Source organism: Ammospiza caudacuta, chromosome 7, assembly GCF_027887145.1.
Source record: "Ammospiza caudacuta isolate bAmmCau1 chromosome 7, bAmmCau1.pri, whole genome shotgun sequence".
Lineage (NCBI taxonomy): Eukaryota > Metazoa > Chordata > Aves > Passeriformes > Passerellidae > Ammospiza > Ammospiza caudacuta.
Genome location: NC_080599.1, coordinates 42,809,426 through 42,829,721, shown reverse-complemented (window position 1 = coordinate 42,829,721; position 20,296 = coordinate 42,809,426). Strand labels below are relative to the sequence as shown.

The 20,296-nt window shown below is 40.0% G+C and overlaps 1 protein-coding gene across 2 annotated transcripts in view; it reads right to left on the bottom strand.

Annotated features, from left to right (window-relative positions):
- The window catches only part of ZFYVE9 (zinc finger FYVE-type containing 9), a 54,359-nt gene that overhangs the window by 9,981 nt on the left and 24,082 nt on the right, over positions 1 to 20,296 (bottom strand). For both annotated transcript variants that reach the window (XM_058808171.1, XM_058808172.1), the window contains 7 exons: positions 16,057 to 16,156; positions 12,070 to 12,246; positions 11,575 to 11,744; positions 10,715 to 10,838; positions 9,453 to 9,575; positions 8,128 to 8,283; positions 1,228 to 1,452 (listed from right to left, as the gene is read on the bottom strand). In XM_058808171.1, coding sequence (XP_058664154.1) covers positions 1,228 to 1,452; positions 8,128 to 8,283; positions 9,453 to 9,575; positions 10,715 to 10,838; positions 11,575 to 11,744; positions 12,070 to 12,246; positions 16,057 to 16,156 — 1,075 coding nt within the window. The remainder of the gene's footprint in view (positions 1 to 1,227; positions 1,453 to 8,127; positions 8,284 to 9,452; positions 9,576 to 10,714; positions 10,839 to 11,574; positions 11,745 to 12,069; positions 12,247 to 16,056; positions 16,157 to 20,296) is intronic.

The window sequence follows — 20,296 nt, the reverse complement described above, 5'->3', positions numbered from 1 at the left end:
CCAGCAGCAAGGAGGATGGATGGAAGGAAACCCAGGAAAGCTGAGCCACAACAGCAGCACTTTCCAGGAGAAACTGAGGCAGTGCCCTGCAGTCACAACTGGCACAGCTCAAGGGAATACCTCTAAATCCAAACCACAGCTGTAGCAATGATGCAAAGCCTAGTTTCCCAGGTACTTTTCTTTGTCACTATCAAAACACTTCTTTCTGTGCTCAGAAACAGATGTCACATCCAAAACATGAGCTTTTTTTTTTGTTTGTTTTTCTAAATACTGATGGGAATAAATGCACTATTTCAAAAATGCCTGCAGATACACACAAAAACCTACACACCTTTAACATGAATGTTCCTTTGGACAAGTTTAACATTCAGTCCTCATCCTCAGAAGGCAAATTTTGAGGATTTTATTTTTCTCCTCCAGGAACACATATATTTTGTGGAAAATTCCCGATGGTCTCAAAACTTTAAAAGTTAGAGTAACAAATCTCTGCACAGCTTATCATAAAACTTATTTTGTTAAAATGTTCTGAAAGAGTTCTGAGAAAAATTAGCAACAGACCATTTTCATAGTAATTTAGATTAATGAGACATGCCAATTAAAACTGGAGATGAGTAATACATACAATTTTTGGCCCATCATGGTAGACAGACTGTCAGTAATGTCTTTGCTCCAGCAATGGTAAATGCCTTTTGAAAATTATTTTAACTTAACTTTATGCCAATTTCATGCTAACTGCTAATATTTTGTTCAGATGAAACATTCTCTTCAGCTTATTTATTATTAGTTCCAACAGTATTTTTGCAACAAACTGCCAAGTCTGTTGCCCCTGCACACATATTGTTACTCTCTGGCAAATGAACATGGTTCTAAAAAACTAAAAGGAAATGGTCTTTCATTTCAGCATGGAAAGAGCTTAACACAAGGGAGAGCTTTGAGATGTTATCTACACTAGCTAATCAGACTTGTTCTGCACATAACTCTCAGGGCACTAAATGGATACAAACATGCTCACAACTAGATTTATCTCCACAAAAGCCTCCCTGATGACCCAGCAGAGTTGTAAAAAGGCCGTAGGTCCCACCATCACCTCAATGCTGCACTGTGGGTCTGACACACAGCTCTCCCTTGCCTGCTGGAGCCTGGGTGGCTCTGACAGGTAACACTCCTTGGCTGGGGATGCTCTGGAGCAGAATTCACCCACTGCCCTGCAGAAGGATGAATACTCACGCCTGTATTCAGCTCCGAGCCTCAGCATCAGGCGGATGGGGAACACTTTGGCCCAGGGGGTCTCCCACTTCTGGATGAGGATGCCAAACAGGTAGGGTGGGGTTGGGAGCACCAGGTCCTGCAGGGACTGATAGGTCGCTGCAACGTACAAGAACCCTCCGTGTTCTTTGCTTCCAAGGAAGCTCTGGCTGAAAAAGGAGTGTCCCAGGTTGCCAACAATGTTACCTGTGGGGAAAAAAAGAGTTCATTGTTTCACTGGATTGAGACCTGTATCAAGAATGCCAGGAGTTTTTCAGATGGGGTAATAAAATCCATGTTAAATTCACTTTTCTTCCTGGAGCATTAATGTGTATTAACCACACCTGAAACAATGGGTCAACCACAGTTGGTCTGGGCAACCTGTGCCAGGCTGAGACTGCCCTTTCAGGATACCACACGAGAGTTCAGACCAGTATTGCTGCTAAGGTGGTACCTGAAACCTCTCCCTGGCACTACAGACACATCCCCACAAAGCCTTTTTTCAAGGCATTACAGATATTAAAGGGAGCTCCATTGCAGAAGCTGCTGTTGTCTGAACTAAACTTTTGGATTCAGCTGCAGTTTAAGGAGGGATGTGCACCTGGTTAAACAATTAGTGTCCCCTGGTTGTCCTTCCATTTAGGCAAAGCACTGGGGTGCTTGCTCAGACACATATTGAGGATCTGGGTCATTTCAAGAATTACACAAAAGACTGTTTATTTCATTAGTACACTTAATGTAAAAACACAACCGAAAGAGACACAGGGGAGAAACATCACTAATTTTTATTCACATTTTTACTCTTTGATGCTTCTGATTTCCAAAATTGTTTATACTCAAATGGCTGAATGAATCTGAATGTTGATTAGGTTATTATAGCATCCAACACAGCATTTAACACTGAAGCAAAGAACCATGGTGTGATTCCTTTTACCAAATGACAACAACAGCATGCAAATAATGTACAGAACAGCTGATCACAATTCTCCATAGGAAGATGTGAATATTAACAGTGCTGATTTGCTCTCAAAGAAAAAGACAATTTCAGAGAGCGTGGTGTGCTTGATCACACCACTCATGAGGAATTGCACAGGACTGAGGTACTCATGCAGACCTCCTGGGCTTCTGGAGCAATCCCAGACTTTCCCACCTGCAGACAGAGACTGCTAAGTAGGAGTTTCTGCTCCTTCAGGACCTCATAACAGAGTGTTTGTAGCTGAACTCAAGGCAGTGCTGTGCACCTCTGCATCTGCACATCCACTGGACACGACCTGGGGAGTTTCTTCCTTTTACACACACTCAGACAAATGCCAGGTCTTAAGTAAGTAAGACTATGAGTCACAGAAGTGATACTTTGACATCCTCAGTAATACAAGTTATAATAACACAGCTATTCCAGCCCTCCCTCTGGAGATGTGGCCATGCTGCTTTGCACCTCTCCAGACCACCTTGGCACAATCATCACTCAATATTTTCCTTCACATTCCCTTGAGTCCTCCAGCTTCACATATAGCGACTGCCAGGTCTGTAAGCAAAAGGTTCCTTTTATACTCCATCTAACAAATAAGCTCAAGAGGTTCCTTATTTTTCAAATTTCAGGGCCCCTTTGTGGATTTTTTTTCTTGTACTCACAAACACTGCACAAAGTAAGTTATTAGGTTCCCTGTTAGAAGGCGACAGCTTTGGCAGCCCAGCATCCCATAGCAGGGTGAGGCTCATTCAGAGTTTGCCACTGTCCTACAAAGCCAGCCTGTAATTTTACACATACACACAGGCCAAAGCTGACATGATCACCCAGATCAAACTCCAGAACTCTTAGAGTGGCTACAACATCTCAGCTGAGCATACTTGATGAAAAGCAGCTACTGGTCAAACCACCATGAATAACAGAGCCACATCAAATGTCAGCTGCTGAGAATCCCTGCTCCTGCCCATGTGCAAATGCAGCTCTGTCAGCTGTGCTGGGACACTGCTCAGTGAAACACCAATGCACCAACGTGGGCATCCTGCTAGTGAGTGCAACCAGTGTATCCACTGGTGTTCATGAGAAAGATTTTCACTTATCTAAAATAGCTGCTGGCACTCGTTTGCTTTTGCAGTTTCCACCTACCCTCACTAATCGCCTCTTCTTCATTTATACTTCCTTTTCCCCTTCCCATCTGTTCTTACCCAAATACAGCTACAGGCCTGATAATAAAGTTACTTGGTGAGGTTCTCAGCTCCAACAACATGATCACAATAATCCGTTTTACCCTTCAAGTGCATGACGTGTACGAAGTGCCAAACTGCACCGAGTTCTGCCCCCTTCTCTGTGGATTTTCTGTGTGTGAGAGGCCAGGCAAAGTGCAGCTGTACAATCCTGTATGCATCTGAGATGTGTGGCACTGCCCACTGGAATGACAAAGCAACCAGACATTTCCACTTGAGACTGGTGCCAAGTGCTGCAGCAGAAGGGGATGACTATTTATTTTCTCTCTTTCAGGAGATGGAGCCTCAAAGGCTCACACGCCTGGGATGCCTCAATAATAATTTTTCAGCCAACAGAAACGTGGAAAAAGCCCTCAGAGTCGAATCTGCAACTCAGCTATTCAGCCCTTTCCTTCCATAAGCCACAGCACCATAAATTACTCCTCCTGACACAAGCAGCTTGCACAGTGCAAGATCCAAGAGGCTGCCACCGCTTTAAGAGGACAAATTACTGGGATTAGGTAGCTGTGCTGCAATTCATTATTTATAACAGCTTAAGAGTCTGGATGTGGACAGCATGGGAAGAAGCGTTTTCCTACACACTTCTTTAGTGCCCTTTTCAGTCAGCACAACCAAGTCAAAAAGCCTCTTTGGGCTTGTCTCTCAAACATTTCTGCCCTGACCAGGGGCTGTCAGTCTGTCCTGCCCTGTCTCTGAAGGTCATTCCAAGCCAAGGCCCCAGTGAGAAGTTGCTATTCCCAGCCTGACATTGTCAAACCAAACCCACTGCACCATTACACATTTTAAGCACAGAACTGCTTCAGAGGCTTGTAGAGAAAGTGTAGGCGTCAGAAAAACCTTCAAAAATAACTATCCTTTGCAAAAGCATGTAATTTAATTTAAAACATATCACAACTTCCTTTCTAATGAGGCAATCTCAGAGTGAGCAGAAAGGTGCCTTTCCATATATTAAGTTCCAGCACCTGACATTATTTAGGAAGTGCTTTAAGTGTGCATGATGCATCTAAAGTAGTTCTGCAGGAGGTCAGTACTTATCCTCTTCTCAATTATATTGGGTTATCCTTGACTTTAAATCTCAAGCATCCCTACAAAGTTGTCCAGAAAAAAAAAGATGCTTTTATCCATAGTGATTTGAATTCTTCACTTAGATATTTTTCCATGATGAACAATGTGCTTTGTATAGCAGTTTGGCAATCCCTTCTGGCCTCAAAACAGTCTACACCAGGAAAGGTAAATGAGGGAAAAAAAACATTCCTGCACTTGTTTATTGCCCTCAATAAGTAGTGAAGCCAGTTAGGTACTTTTACCAAAAAACAGTGAGGTTGAATTCTTAATGTATGCTTCCCATCTTTTGGTTAATTCCAGATCAAAAAAAGGTAATGGCATCCAAACTCAGGCAAGGCATTTATTTGTGGCTTGGGGAACTCCAGCCAGAACAGCCAGGAACTGCCATGTACCAAACTCTGCTGGCATCCTGAAAACCCCAGCACCCCAGTCCTGCAGCAGGAGATGCAAAGCAATATCCACCTGTGAACAATCTTGCCAGATGGATTTTCTTCAAGAGCAAATGAGCACATTTCCTTTGGAAAAGGAACACAAACCCCATCACTCCAAGAGCCACAAAGAGCCACAGAAGAGCCAAGGCCAGGAATGTACCTTGATGCCCCAACACATCTGTAGCAGATGCCAACACTGAGAAAAAACCTCCATATCAGCTCCACATTCAAAGTTCTGGCCATGCTCAGCATCTCTTTATTGAAACACATCAGAAAGCAATTTGGAAAGAACTTCCTCCTATTGCCAAGGGCATAATGCTTCACTTACTACCAGGGAGAGCAGCAGCTGCCAGCATCCAAAACTTTCTCAGGCTACTCTGTGGCAGCCTTCCTAACTCACTCCCCTCACATAAAGCTTGATTTTGTCTCCACCTTTCCACAGACCAATTGCAGGACTGTATTACTTGTTTACCTGTTCTCTATTCAGAACATCTACATGGGCTTCTTTACAGATCTACAATTAACTACCACCATACTTAATTAAAACCACACTGGGTAAAAAATGCACAAACTGTGTTTGGGATAGAACCACCCTCACAAGGAATATCCCCAAAAACCAGGGTCAAAGCCATTTCAGGCAGTTGCCAGATTTACATTTGCACTACAAAAGTAACAGCAGCTTTTATTGTTTTGCAGCACAGAGCTGATGCACTAGGGCATCACTGGCAGCACTACATTAACACATCCAACTGCCTCAAAGTCCCCATTCACACGGACAGAAGTCCTCATTTTCCCATTCACTGCCAGGCTTATAGCCAACAGACAAGGATAATCATGGGATTACTACTACAGCAGTGCAACTATTACAACCACAACAGAAATCATTAGCTTCCAATTTCAAAACGAGAAAAGCAACACAGCAGGGAGCTTGATGACAGAGGGGCCAGAGGAAAAGCAAAGTGATGAAAAGTGAGCAGCAACAAATACTTGCCTTAACTGACTTTATTTTTTATAATTCATATGCATATAGTTTACAGTGAAAAATACCATTTTTTCCTGCAAAATCTCTCTGCTGCTATCCTACCAGAGGCAGCCTGCAAACAACACCCAGCACAGAGGGCAGGACTCTGCCTCCAGAACAAGTTATCCCTTCAGCAAAGAGGAAACATCTGGGAAGAGGCATGAGTACATACAAGTATTTTGTGCTTCTAGGCTTGAGCACAGAATTCAAGCTCCTAAATTAATGTGACTCATGAAGAAATCATTTGCTATGGACTGGACTTTAATCCAACAAACAAAAAGGGATGCTGTGTTTTCCCTCTGAAAACAAGACCAAGAAATCTAAAATCACTTCAAAGCAATATCAACAACATAAAAAGTAATTCTTGCTTCCATTCCAATAAAAAGTACTTTTTTACAGTACATTTATTACAGTTTATTTATTTTATTACTGTTTTTAAGAAAACTTATACTAAAGGAAATAAATAAAAAACATCCACAGAATTTACTTCAGTTTCCTCATACAGAATATATTTAAGCCAATGTATTATATAATGAAAAATGAAATGGTGAGGCAGGCTGTTAAAAAGTCTCTAAATTCTACTGGGAATTCTTGTTTGCTCTAAATGTCTAAATCATCTCATTGCCAGGAGAGGTGCAGTACCTCTGAAATGAACAGCTTGGAAAGCACGGCTCCACCTACAAGAGCAGAACTGCTAACCACTTCCAAGGGATTACAGACACCAAACTGAAACCCCTACAGCATCACCTCCTCTCTGCCTGAATAATGTTTAAAGCAGCCAAGTTACAAATATGCTAACAGATCCTTCTGCCTCTCAACGCATGCCTTGGAGAGAAAAAAAAGCTGGATGTTGAAAAAGCATTCCCAAGTGCTTTGGGAATTCATCAAGGTGCACTATCTACAAAAGCTGCAGGCATTATGCAGTAGCTGAAGGTGTCTGTCTACTCATCCTTCATATCTGAAACACAACACACAGCAGATCCTACCAATAGAAAACACACAGTGGAATTCTTCAACAGCAACATTGGGTTTCTGATTAACAACTGTACAATAGTAAGCAGCTCTTTGCACCAGTGGAATTGTAGGATATCAAATTACTACCACTACAGTACTAAAAGAATTCCAAATACATTATGTAGGAGTTATAAATTATGTATTTCTGTAGTGCAATTATACAGAACTTCATAGCAATATACACACCAAGCTGGATTTATATCTGCAATATACATATATACACATTTATATACACATGCTTGCAATTTTTCACATCTATCTCCCTCTGAATAACATCATTATAAAACAAAGGAAATGAACTGAGGTTTAGAACAGTGGTTGTTTGCCATGCACACAAGACCCATTATGACATGAGATAATAATACATTCTGAACCTGGCAACCTCTCTGGACAAGCTGACCTTTACTGTACAAAGATATTTTAGGAAACAAATATCTTTCATTATTTTATTAAAGTACCGGATTCAATCACTCCAAAGGCATTATGAATGATAAGCAGAACCTCCTGTAAATGTATTTTCAGCACATAACCTTAATGTGATCCAATTTCACCCGTGGAAAACAAGCTTTATCTTCTGATGAGTGGAACCAAATACTTGCATATTTCCTTATGCAAGGATTTTTGAATTCTAAGGTCCAACAGTAATACCTAGAAGTGGAAGCCTATTAATTTAGTAAATGCAAAATGTGCAATGGTTTATATAAAAATCTTCCAATCAAGATACAAAAATTCAAAATTCAGGGATAATTTCGGAAATGCTCTATAGTTAATTCTGGGCACACATATCCATATATTATTTTAAAATATAAATAGGATCTCCATAATGTAGTAACAGACATAGGCAGTATGAGAATCAAACTTCTGAACTACCTGGTCAGGAGATACTGAACATACTATCCACAAGAATTCTCAACATTTTCTTTCTGGTGGAAGATCTTTGGAACAGCTCCCTAGGTTAGCAGCATTTTATCTGGTGAGATGACTGGGACATTGAATACTAACAACCAACAACTCATCCCCCTATCAGCTTTGATCCTTATTCTCTCTTTATATTTTTGGTTTCTTCAAAAAGTGCCATTTGTTGTGACAAAATGTATCTAACCCTGTATGATTTTTGACATTTTTAACAGACAGCATTCCTACCTGCTAAGGCATCCCGGTAAAGTTGCACGAAATGGTTGAAGATATCCTTAGGCAAACATTTCTCATCAGGCAAACACTGCAGGAGAATGACGATCTCCGACTGCCCCACAGCGTGCATGCCTTTGGTGGTGAAACACCAGCACTTCCTGTTCACATCTGCACGGATGGAAACATGGATCAGCAGAGCAGAACTGCAAAAAGGATCCCTACGTTTCACTGCAGTGACAAAACCTGCAAGGAGCAGTTTTACAGCAAGTATTGTTGTGTTAAATGTCACACAGACAAATTACGTCCTACATCTGTTACCGTGAGGGCAGCACATCCAAAACAAGAGCAGCTCAGTAATTCCCAGCTTACAGCTAAGGAAGAGCCAGAGTATTACAGCTCCCAGTCAGATCTTGGGATTAACACCACAGAGAAGACTTTTAGCAGTTTCTGTATTCAAATGAAAGGACAGGATTTCAATGTGACTGAAGGAGCCTGGGAACAGGCCAGGCTGTTGGCTGTGTGCACCATGATCCTGACAGCTAAAACAGTTTCCAGCAGGGATATCTTCCTTAATATGGAGAGCTGGATGTCAGGTGTCTCCATGAGACCTCACTGTGTTGTTCTGCTTCACAGGGATGTTAGTAATGATACATGCTCTGAGCTTCATTTATTGAGAATACTAAGTTGTTGAAATAAAACCTATGTCTACAATATATTACCTTTTCATACATATGGAAAACATTGTACTGCAATCCAAGAGATGCTGAAAGGTTTATAAACAATTTATCAATACAAAACTGTCCTTCCCAATTTCTCCATGGTGCTTCTATCCAGCAGAGATCAGCTGAGGAACTGGCATGAGAAGCCATCCTGTGCCTCTCCACTCCTCCCTCAGCACAGGTACACACAGGCACAGGACAGAAAGGGACACAAGAGGTGTGCAGGGGAATGGAATGGAACCTCTGCACTGTCATGGGATCCCATCTGCTTTTTCCAGGAATGGGATGACAGAGGAACGAGTGAAGCAACCAAAGGAAAATGGGTGATAAAATACCCTGCCCTACTAAGCTCTACAGGGGACATTGATCTCCAAACCTGAGACTAGAGGCTCCATCAGCTCAGTTTCTATTTTCTACATAAAATTATCTGTACTGATACCTAAATCATGAGAAAAGGGCCTTTTGACATTTAACTTAACATGGCTCAATACGAAGTTTTCAACCTGTATACTTTTTCTGAGACCATCCTACCAAATAAAAATGCTGCTATTCCTACTAATAAACTAGATAACATTCCCCCTCTCATAGACTAAGACTTATTTAATAATAAACACTTACAATTCACTATTTTTACCATGGACAGCAAATTAGCATTTAAAACAAATACGAGAGGGTCAGGGCCACCATCCTCCAGCTGCTGCATGACAGAGATCTGAGAAGGTCTCTCTTCCACAGCATAGTCTACAAAAGAAACAAACACAATGAAATCCATAAATTACTGGTACAGACTGTACATTATAATCAGATAACCCCAATTCCAATTTTTTTTACTGTTGTGACCTTTTAGACAAAACTTATTTAAGTATTGCCGGTTTAAGTGATTGTTTCCTAGACTACTATTTTCAAACTTCAACAATTTCAGAGATAGCCTCTATACATCATTTAGAAAGGTGCAGCTTGTTTCAGAAAAATAACTATTTTTCTGTATCAACTAGAGGAGAAAATTGAAATCAAATTGAAAAATGTGTCACAATGTCAACTGAAATCCCAAATGACTAAGAAGTTAAGAATTGTTATTTAAATCACAGCAAGGCTGAAGGGCATCAGTCCCAAACTACCATAAACAGCAAATACAGGATGGAACAGATCTGAAATTAAATGCTGCTCACATTTTGGTTTTGACACTATTCTGAAATAAAAGGTTACTTCCAACTTAACATTAGAAATGCACTGTGTCAGCAAAATATCTAATAGGAATAAAACAACCAAAGAGAAAATAAGTTCATTCCACGGATGTACTAAAGGATGTCATGAATCAGACTGTGGAAAGCAATTTCACATAAACAAATACACATTTTCTAATCTTTTCAAAATTAGTTTTTAATTTTCTGAAGGCTCCTCATTTTGGATCCTTTATAAAGGGATATCACAATGACTAAAAGCTGCACTGTGGCAATGATGTGCAATAGTGCTGTTGAATGCAGTGCTTGGGGATGCCTCAGACAGAGCCCATGTTCCAACAGAATTTCAGAGAAGGGAAGCATGAATATTCAAAAGACTAATTAAAACCTATCTCTCTTTGAAACATTCCCCACAGTCCGATTAGCAAAGAAATTAGCACATGTTTCTGGACTGCAGTTAATTTTTTGCTTCATGTTTTACTTGTTACAGGAATTTCACTGCAAGGTGGGGCTTTTCCTGGATGCAAATTGGGACCAATTGTGCAAAGGAGTGGCCAAACATTTACCCATGAGTGCTTACTGAGAATTCTTTCCAATACTCAGCCCACTGCCAGCATCTTATTTTTAAAATAAACACAGTAGCCACTAGGTTATTGCATCTGGTAAGCATAAAAGCTGGCTGCCAAATTATACCCTCACCTCCTTTTACTCCAGTGGAGATGAGAATTGGAGGAAGACCATCTTCAGGAATCAGATTCATTGCACTGCCAACAGGACTGCCAACCTGAGTTATATTTCCCGAGAATACAGAGCCATTATCAGTCTACAAGAAGCAAACAACAAGGAAGGACAACATTAAAACAGTAATAATAATAAAAATGTAAGAGCTGGCTGGCTAAATTATTACAGATGTAGGTGAAGGAGTCTGTGTCTGCTGGAGAAACAGAAGCACCAAGTAATTTGGCTGTGTAACAACAGATGATCATGTGATGTCTCCTGTATGTGAACTACTGATAGAAAATCTGCTCAGAGCCTGCATCTCCCTTCTCTAACATCATATATACCCATTTCTTCAAAAAATCTTAATGCATCTATGCCCATTTGAACTTTTTGCAGAGTCTCAATTCCATTTACATGAGGTATGGTGGGCTTAACATCGTTAACTTTATCTGCACTTTCCTGCATACCTAATTTTGTGACAGAATATTCTTCTGATAATCTTATTGTTTTGTACTCCTTACTGACCACGACTCACCTTTTTTAAAGCATGTGTTACACAAACATCCTTCACACACCAACTGTAGAGCCAAATAGCTGGAAGACACACACACAACAAACATTCCTAGAGCTTTGCCCCAAACCTCTTCATTTCATTTAGAAAGATATGGTTGTTTCAGCACTCTGCAAACATTCAAGTAAGGACAACACTTGCTATGCAACATATTAAGAGAAGCCTGAGCAGATTTCCTGCATGAGTCTTACTGCAGTCACCACAGCAACTCACAGACCACTCACAACCAAGGCAAACACAGGATTTTGAATGCCAAATACTCCCTTACTTCTGCTGATGAAGTGTTGTTGGCCATGGGCTTTGGTGGATCATGAGACACTGCTAAGGTTCCCGTGGAAGTTGTCCCAGCCACTGTCAGCTTTGCTGAATCGGCAACTTCTCCATTGGGTAAAATCCCATCAGCAAACCAAACACGCCTTTGTTCTCTAGGCTGAGCCACTGGAGAGAACACAAAAAACAGCATTTAACATCTCACAGCAACACTGCCTAGGAAAATCTGAGTATAAAACAGCAAAATGGAAAAAATAAATATAAAAATGTGGATTGGAAGGAACTTAAGACATGACCTAGTGCATTCCCTATGGCAGCATCGTGTACAGACACAACCACTAAGAACAGTTTCCATGTCCTGAAAAACCTCATGTCCCTGCTGAGGGCAGGAACAGCTCACTGGCATCAGCCATTATTTGGAATGGATGAAGTGCAGATATTCCTTCCAAATTCTTCCTACAGGTAAACTGAAAGGAAAATGAAGTGTTCTTACCTTCTGCTCCAGGATGCTTCAGAACTCCCACAGGTACCATGACAGTGGGAGGCGGGGAGCTCAGGGCACCCGAGGCCTGAGCCTGCTGCAAAGGAGGGATAGTAGAACAGTATTCAGCAGGATTGTTAGGGTTAGGGCTCTGGCTTGAGGCACTCATCATGTTCTCCCAGGCTTGAGCTAAAGCAAACAAAGAACAAGAGCCATCAACACAGAGGAAGGTATCCAACAGTCCAAAACACTGTGTTAAGTTCTCAGCTGCTGTCAGTATGGACCTTGCCACCTCCCAAAAAACATTCCCTCCATGTAACAGCCCAGGAGACTGCAATTAAGCAAGAAAAAATACAAGGAGAAACTGCACTGGCCCTGTGCAATAAAAATATTAGTCCAAAAAGAAGTATTTTCTGAAAAGGGTTAAAATACACTTTGACTTGAGTGATGCTTAGCTCCTGATGTGTGTCACTCCTTGAGTGGTGCTTCATTTTGTTCTTCTTCAAAGATTTAATTGAAAACAGTCAATGTGTATGTAAATATATATATATATATATATTTCACAATGCATGGAGAAATAGACATTTTTACTACAAATCTTTCATAACCCACAAAATACTCGAGCAGATTTAGCTTTCATTTATGATAAAAAGCACTCTGCATTTCTTTGTGTCCAGGGCAGTTGTGTACAGATCAACAACTTTTATTCTTTGACTTTGACTTGAGCAATGCTTAGCAAAGATTCAATTGAAAATAGTCAATGTGTACATAAATAAATAAATAAATAAATAAATAAATAAATATTACAATGCATGGAGAAATAGATGTTTTTATAACCCACAAAACACTTGAGCAGATTTAGCTTTCAGTTATGATAAAAAGAACCCTGCATTTCTTTGTGTCCAGGGAAGTTGTGCGTAGACCGACAACTTTTATTCTTAACTCTAAAAAAACCCTTATGCTATTAATTTGGAAGGCATGACTTGAGCCTTAATTCAACTGGCCAAAAAATAACACAAAAATCTTCTTTGTCAACAACATCTACCATAGAAAAATCTCCTCCAATGAGTAAACCAGACCATCTCCACAGTGCTATTTCTTTTTCACCTCTAAGGGAGGTTTGTAGCAAGATGTCAGAAAATTCATGTGTGTTTGCAGCCACAATCATATTAGTATGATACAAATAAATGCATTCTTTGAGTCAGGCACAAATATCATGGCACCTAAGCTCTCAGAGCATTTACATCCTTGGGTTCATTCAGCTGCAAATTGTTAGAAAACCAAGGTGGAAATAACAGGATAAAAAAAAAAAAACCAAACAGAACTCAACAGAACATAAACCCTCCTGCTTCCCCCCATCAACCTGCAAAACCAAGAGTGAAATGCTTGTCAATGAAAAATGTATTGGCATTCCAGTTGAGAAAATTACTTGAACCAAAGCACTTTTTAAACAGCAATTCTATACCAGTTATAGTAAAAGTCCTGAAAGAAGAAAGTATTAAAAATGCACAAAGTTGCATGTCCAGGGCTCCTTTATTAGAAAAGTAAAAGAGTATTCTTAAAGCCTTCTTTAAATGGAGCAAAGTGCCAAGTCAGCACATCTACCAACTAAAAATACACTAAAACTAGCATTGGAAACTGATGAAACACATAGCCTGGCCATGGAAACATGCCAGAAAACACACAACTCTCCCCTCACACCCCAGTCAAACACAAACCAGGTTCTGAGCAATCAAGTGACATAATTACTGCTTTTACAGTTCCTACCCCTGCTTCCAGGACTGTGCAAAGATTAATGCTTAACGTGCTGCACTGACAGGGACAAACGGCCCAAAAGCTGCACTGACAAAGAAACTGGAAGGACCAGGAGGGGTGGGATGCAATCAGGCTACAGGAGAAGTAACCCAAAGCATCACCATGAAACACTGCAGCAGGGACAGGAACAGAGGCAGACAGGGCAAGCACAGCACTGGCCCGAAGGAACCAGGCACTGGTGTCACTGCTGCCATTAATGTGCATCTGCCCTGGCAACAGGACAGAGAGGCTTTCAAATGAAATCATTATAATATGATCAGTTTTATTATGTCTTTTTGATACAACACTTTGGTTTCAACAAAATATTTACAGATTCTTCCCTTCTGCCAGATGAAAATTAATCCTACTCACCAGGACAGAGCCAGCTGTCTTTTGCTAAGTGTATTTGTAATTCCTTGTTCTTGTACACCTTGAAATGTGTTCATTTCTCCATCTCAAAATGTAACAGTATAGAATCTCTTCAGCATCATTACTGGGACTAGTTTTTAATTTCTATATACCATAACCTACAATTTCCTGTCACCTTACACAATTGGCCTAGAGTAAAGAATTATTAACAATTAAAACCTACCACTGCACAGTGATTAATGTTTCATATTTTTGAAGCATTTCATATTTTTGAATATTTTTGAATTTTTTTCTGAGAAAATTATATTCTTGTTTAATAACAGATACTGTCTACTTTTATATTCTCATCTCAAGACTAAGCACTCAGTTACTTTCAACCAAACCTGAACCAATACTCAACTTCTTTGGAGAAAAAGTAAAGCTATGACCTTAAGTTCAGTTTAGATGTTCAAACAACAAAGTAAGAGATCTTTCTGAAAACAGCTCAAATAATCCACTATGCAGTAATGTGTAAAGATAATGCCAAAATTACTTTCTGTGACGCTGACACAAACCACAATTTTCCTAACTAATTCTTGGTTGGAATCTCTGCTAAAAGTCTCCAAAGTTTAGCTAAATAATTACAGCAATGGATATTCCATGATAAACCATCCTGATAATTACTGAACAGGAATCCAACAGTTAAAAGTTGGCATTTAGAGACTGAATTTCTCTGACTTCTCATTGTACCTTTTAGAATGTTAGAATGCACCTGTCAGACCAGCCTCTACACTGAATTCACTTCTGGCATCAAGTTTCAGTGATCCAGATAAATATTTATACCCCAGGACCAAGACACCCATTCACTTTCCCACTAATAAGCCAAAATGCCTGGAATTTCTCACTGAGACAGGTTATCTCATGAATTAAGCACCCACATGGGTCCTCTCTCAACCTGATCCAATTTCTCTGCTTTCTCAATTCAAGACAGAGGAACTGCACATTGAGTCTTCCAGCAGCAGCTGTCTCAGTGTCATGGCCATAACTCAGCTGGACAGATCATCACCCAAGGGTAGCTGCCAGTGAGGGAAGTTCTGGAGATTTCCACAGGCTTCAAGGGAGTGCTCTGTGTTTGCCCATATTTATAGCACAGCTCTCAACTGTTAGCACAATAAAGAACAACACACAAAATACACTCCACAGCCTGCTGGCCAAAACCAGAGTTTTTCTTTACACCAAGCAGAGGTGATAGAACTTCCTATCAGTTCTACTGTGTGAACTTCAGAACTACTTACGACCTCTCTACTGTGTCCCATGTTCTCACCAGGCTTTTAGCCACAGCACCACCCTGGGTTTGACACTCTCCAGGAATGTGTGAATGTAACCATCTAAGCTCAGCTGTCCACATTTGGGGACCTGTATTTAGACAAGGCCTCCTACTCTAAGAAGAGGAGCTGAATTAATTTGTGGATAAATACTACTGTCCCAGTCCCCTACAGTGCACTATCTAGAACAGGCACATCATGCACATCTTTGGCATTCCATCTAAATGTGTAGTGGGTTATCTACTCAGGCAACAAAGCATACAGAGTACACTTCTGAATCAACCTCAAAGTCACAGTTTTTGCAATCCTAGTAGAGCACTCCCAAATGAAAGCTTCCAAACTCCCTGCAACCTTACCAGTTTTTCTACTCTTCACTGGGATTCCATGCCAGCCTCTCAAGCACCTTTACTGTTTTAGAATACTTACCTATACAAATGAAGTATTTTGATTTTTTTTTTTCTTTTTAAATGCCCTCACTGCAGCCCCACACAAAGCCAGTGAGGTGCCACATCTCAGTTTCCTGCCCACTCACCATTCATCAGCACTGAGTGGCAGATCACACACACTCTGGCTTCCTTTCGGTCCATGTAGAGCAGCTTGCACTTCAGGCTACAGCACGCGGCACAAAACACCTGGAACACAGGGAAACTGCTCAGGGCTGTGCACAAATATGGGACAAACTGATGGACCTGCACAACTGGGTTTCTGCAAAGCTCTTGAAATGCAAAATACAGAGGTAAAAATCAGTATTTTCCCATTAAAGCCACAATGACCAATACCTACCCAGGGTGTCTGTACTACTAATCCCGATGATTACTTTGTGGAACACATAAATACATTTTGTTCCTGATACTGCACTGTAGTGTTATAAAAATTTGTTTGGCATAAATGACAACGGGAGTAAAAAATACCTACCTCATTACAATCCCTCACAGAATTAACAATTTGGGAATTAACTTCAGTCTTAGAAAAAGCGTGAGTACTTCCTAGAATTAAATAGCAATTCAATGCACAAGTATTCCATATATATAAAAGAAACTGCTATGGCACAGATTAATTCAAACTTAATTAATTCTTTGCAGCAGCACAATTCATCTACATGGAATTGGACATTAGAAGGAATTTTTGGACTTCAGGAGGAATTTCTTCACAGAGAGGGTGATTCAACATTGGAATGGGCTGCCCAGAGAGATGCTCTCGAGGTCCCTGGAGGTATTTAAGGAAAAAGACTGGAGGTGGCACTCAGTGCCATGCTCTGGTTGACAAAGTAGAGATCAGTCATCAGTCAAGACTGGACTTGATTATCTCAAGAGGTTTTTTTCAACCTAAATAATTCTGTGATTCTGATAGCAACTCCAGCTCTTTAATTGCTTCATATCTAGCAAGCTATTCCTTGGTTGAGGAGGGACAGTGATTATCAAAATGTTTTAAGTGTTAAACACATAAACCAAGACATTTCAGAGAGCTGAATGACATTAGTACTGAGAGAAAATCTTGCTCCATTTTTATAAAAAAGCTCATTTTGACATGAATACAAACATCACAGTATCACAACAGGAGGGAGAACTCAGGAACTGCATTGTGTGCACCCTGGCTGCTGAAGGGGCTGGGGCAAAGCCCAGGGAGCACAAAGTGCTGTGGAGATGCAGCTGCAGGGCTGGTCCTTCTCCCCTGAAGCAGCTCCAAAAAGTCCCCAGTCCTGGGCAGGAAACATTCCTGAGGCTTCCTCCAGACAGGCAAAACCACCAAACCTGAGCATGGCTTGTGCACCAGAACACACTTCCATGCAGACATGATCCTCCAGCAGCAACTGCCTTCTCAAAATCCTGCAGAACACATGCCCTTAATGATTTCTTATTCATTTTAAATAATTATATTGTCTTTATTTTTAAAAACCCAGTAGTTCCTCAGGGTTATTCTTCCAGTGATATGAAGATATTGATGAAGATCCACTTCCAGCAGAAAGGTAATGTCACACTCAGGAGATCTGGAAACAGCAGCAGCTGCCTAACAAATGAGTTCAGATATCAAGAGAGAATTTCAAAATTTAATTATGGGTGGATATTATCTCTGCAATACACTATGCATTATTATGATCTATAATGCTTTCTAAATTTAAAAAAATATTCCATCACTTCAGCAGCATTATTTCTGTAATACAGACAAGAAGCTACATAGGATTGTTATATATAAATGTGTTTAAGCCTAATTAAATTTCAACCAAGTTAAAGATCAACCAAATTACAACTACTTTTAGTGACAAGTGTTCAAAATAAGCAAATACAGGTTTTGAACTAAACACGAGAGTTGAAAAACAAATGTGCAGAAACTCAGCTCTGTCTCATTAGAACCAGTTTTAATGTTTTCTAACTATGACAACTCAAACATTTCAAAAACAAAATATAATTAAGCATAGACTGGAATTTTAATGCAAAAATAAAATCCACCCTTTCACATATGTGAAAACCTTTAAAAAAACAAAGTAAATATAGTTGAAAAATTTGATTTCTACACATACATCTTAACCCAATTTACATGTATTCTAGGGAATATTTAAAACAACATCACAGCATATTTTAGAGACATTTGACATAATTTCAGTTCTCTGGGCAAAACTTCCAGTCAAAAGTTCATTCAGTATAGAACATGGAAAAATCAATGTTGTCAACCATAAATGAAGGCCCAACACAAATTAATATCTAATTTAGGACCCTTTTTCAAACAACACATTCATGAAAGCTCCCAAATGCAATGATTTAAATATTAAAAGAGAAAACAGAAGCAATGACAGAACATCCCCACCTCCTCTCTCAGGCTGCATCAGCCTTGAGCAGCAGTAATGCAGGGAACACAATCCAGCACAAATGACAAGTCAGACTTGTTATTAACAATCACCAAGTCATTATCTCAGCACATCATGCTATAAAAAAACAACAGAGCAGTGTCAAAGCAAGTTTTTATGTTACTAGGGTTTTCAGGTTCACTAGGAGTTGTTAAAGAATTAGTTGCTAGTGGAATTGCTGATTTTTTTTAGTATTTTAGTAGAAAAATATCATTTTGATTGTCAATAAAAAAAATAGCATATAAATCTTCTGGTTTTCCTATCAAGCATGATGATTTAATCTGACAATAGAAGGTACATAAATATGTAAAATATAATTTATGAATGTGTCCACACATTCATCAGGTTCTTTATTTTAACTCAAAATTTACTGTAAGTGTATTACTTGCTATCAATCCAAATGGTTCATATCATTCATTAACTTTACAATTATTGCCCTGAAATTAAACTCCCAGAGTTCCTAGTTGCCACTCAATTATTTTTAAATGCAGTGTTTATTCCCAAATGAAACAGATACACTCACCCCTACTAAAATGATTTGTCACGATGCTAATAAAGCTTAAACAGAAACTGTTGTGCTAAATCTTGTGTTCAAAATATTTAATCCCATTACTTCCCCTAGAAACAAATAACTGCAAGGGCTGAAGATGTTGTCTCCCCAGTTCTTTTAGTGAGATTCAGACATTTACCAGTGGAAGCATCCCTGTGGTTCAGGAGCTCCTACACCACACAAGGTGTGGGTTGTTTCTGTGATTAAGCTTCCACTACTGGAACCAGAAGAGGTTTCAGCTTCTAGATCTGCTCTCTGAGCAATGGCTTTACTAGTGAAGTTCTGAACTGCTCTGGGGAAAAAAGCCAGAAAGCAGGAGCAGACAGCTGAGAACTGGGATTTCTCAAGCCGCTGCAGCCACATTCATCAGAACTTGGCTGTCAAAGCTTTGGTCTCTCTCTGCCCACAATCATACAGGAATTAAGGGCTGTAAAGCAATTTACAGCATGTGCTAAGTATTATTTGACTTACAGTGATCCTTAGCATTTATTAGTGAGTCCTTTCTGCAACATCTTTTGGCTGCACTTGTACAAATTTGGCCCAGATAAACATTTGCTGACAAAAGCTTCTAAAAATAAATCCATTTAAGTCTACTGAGTCAGTTTGTCTACTGAGTAGAGGTATTTTTTATTTTATCCATTTCCCACATAAAATCAAAAAAACCCCACTGGCACTGGTGGTTCTTCTCAAGGTTTGTCAGAAGAATGTAAAAAGCAAAAAACATATAGAAATTTCTGGCCTTGTTCCATCATTGCATGTTTTATCCATTTACAGATACTTTAATTTTCTGCATTCATTTCTGCAACTCAGAGTTTCAGTCATTACAGAGAAGCAATTAAATCCAAGCAATAAACTTTTTTAAAACACAAAAATAAGTAAAAAATTTACTGCACATAAAATCTGAAGCCATATTTGTCCAACTAGAAGGAAAAAAAAAAACCTAAATAACAGAATCAGTTAACATATCAAAGCTAAAATCACGGACAATCCTTTAACTTCCATGGCTTACAGATTCTCCTTAACTGCTATGAGAAGAATGAGGCCCCTGATGGAAACCCAAAGCACACTGAAGGCAGGCACGTGCTTTTTGTGATGCTCATGCATCACCTGTGGTTGTTACTGGCTCCACATCAGGACCTCCACTGCAACCAAGCTGCTGCAGGGCGGGCTGAGCCAGCTGCAAGTCTGGAGCAGGGCACAGGGAATTTCTGCTCAGCTTCTCACAGTGCCCTGGCAAACACTGCTCAGCATCTCTGCAGTGAGAGGCTGAGTGCTGTGCACTCTGCTTCCTAAAGGGAACAGCAGCAAGCCTGGGGGCTCTGCTGGGCTGCTTCCAGAGCCGGCTGGCACAAGGCTCTGAGCTTTCCTGATACATTTGCT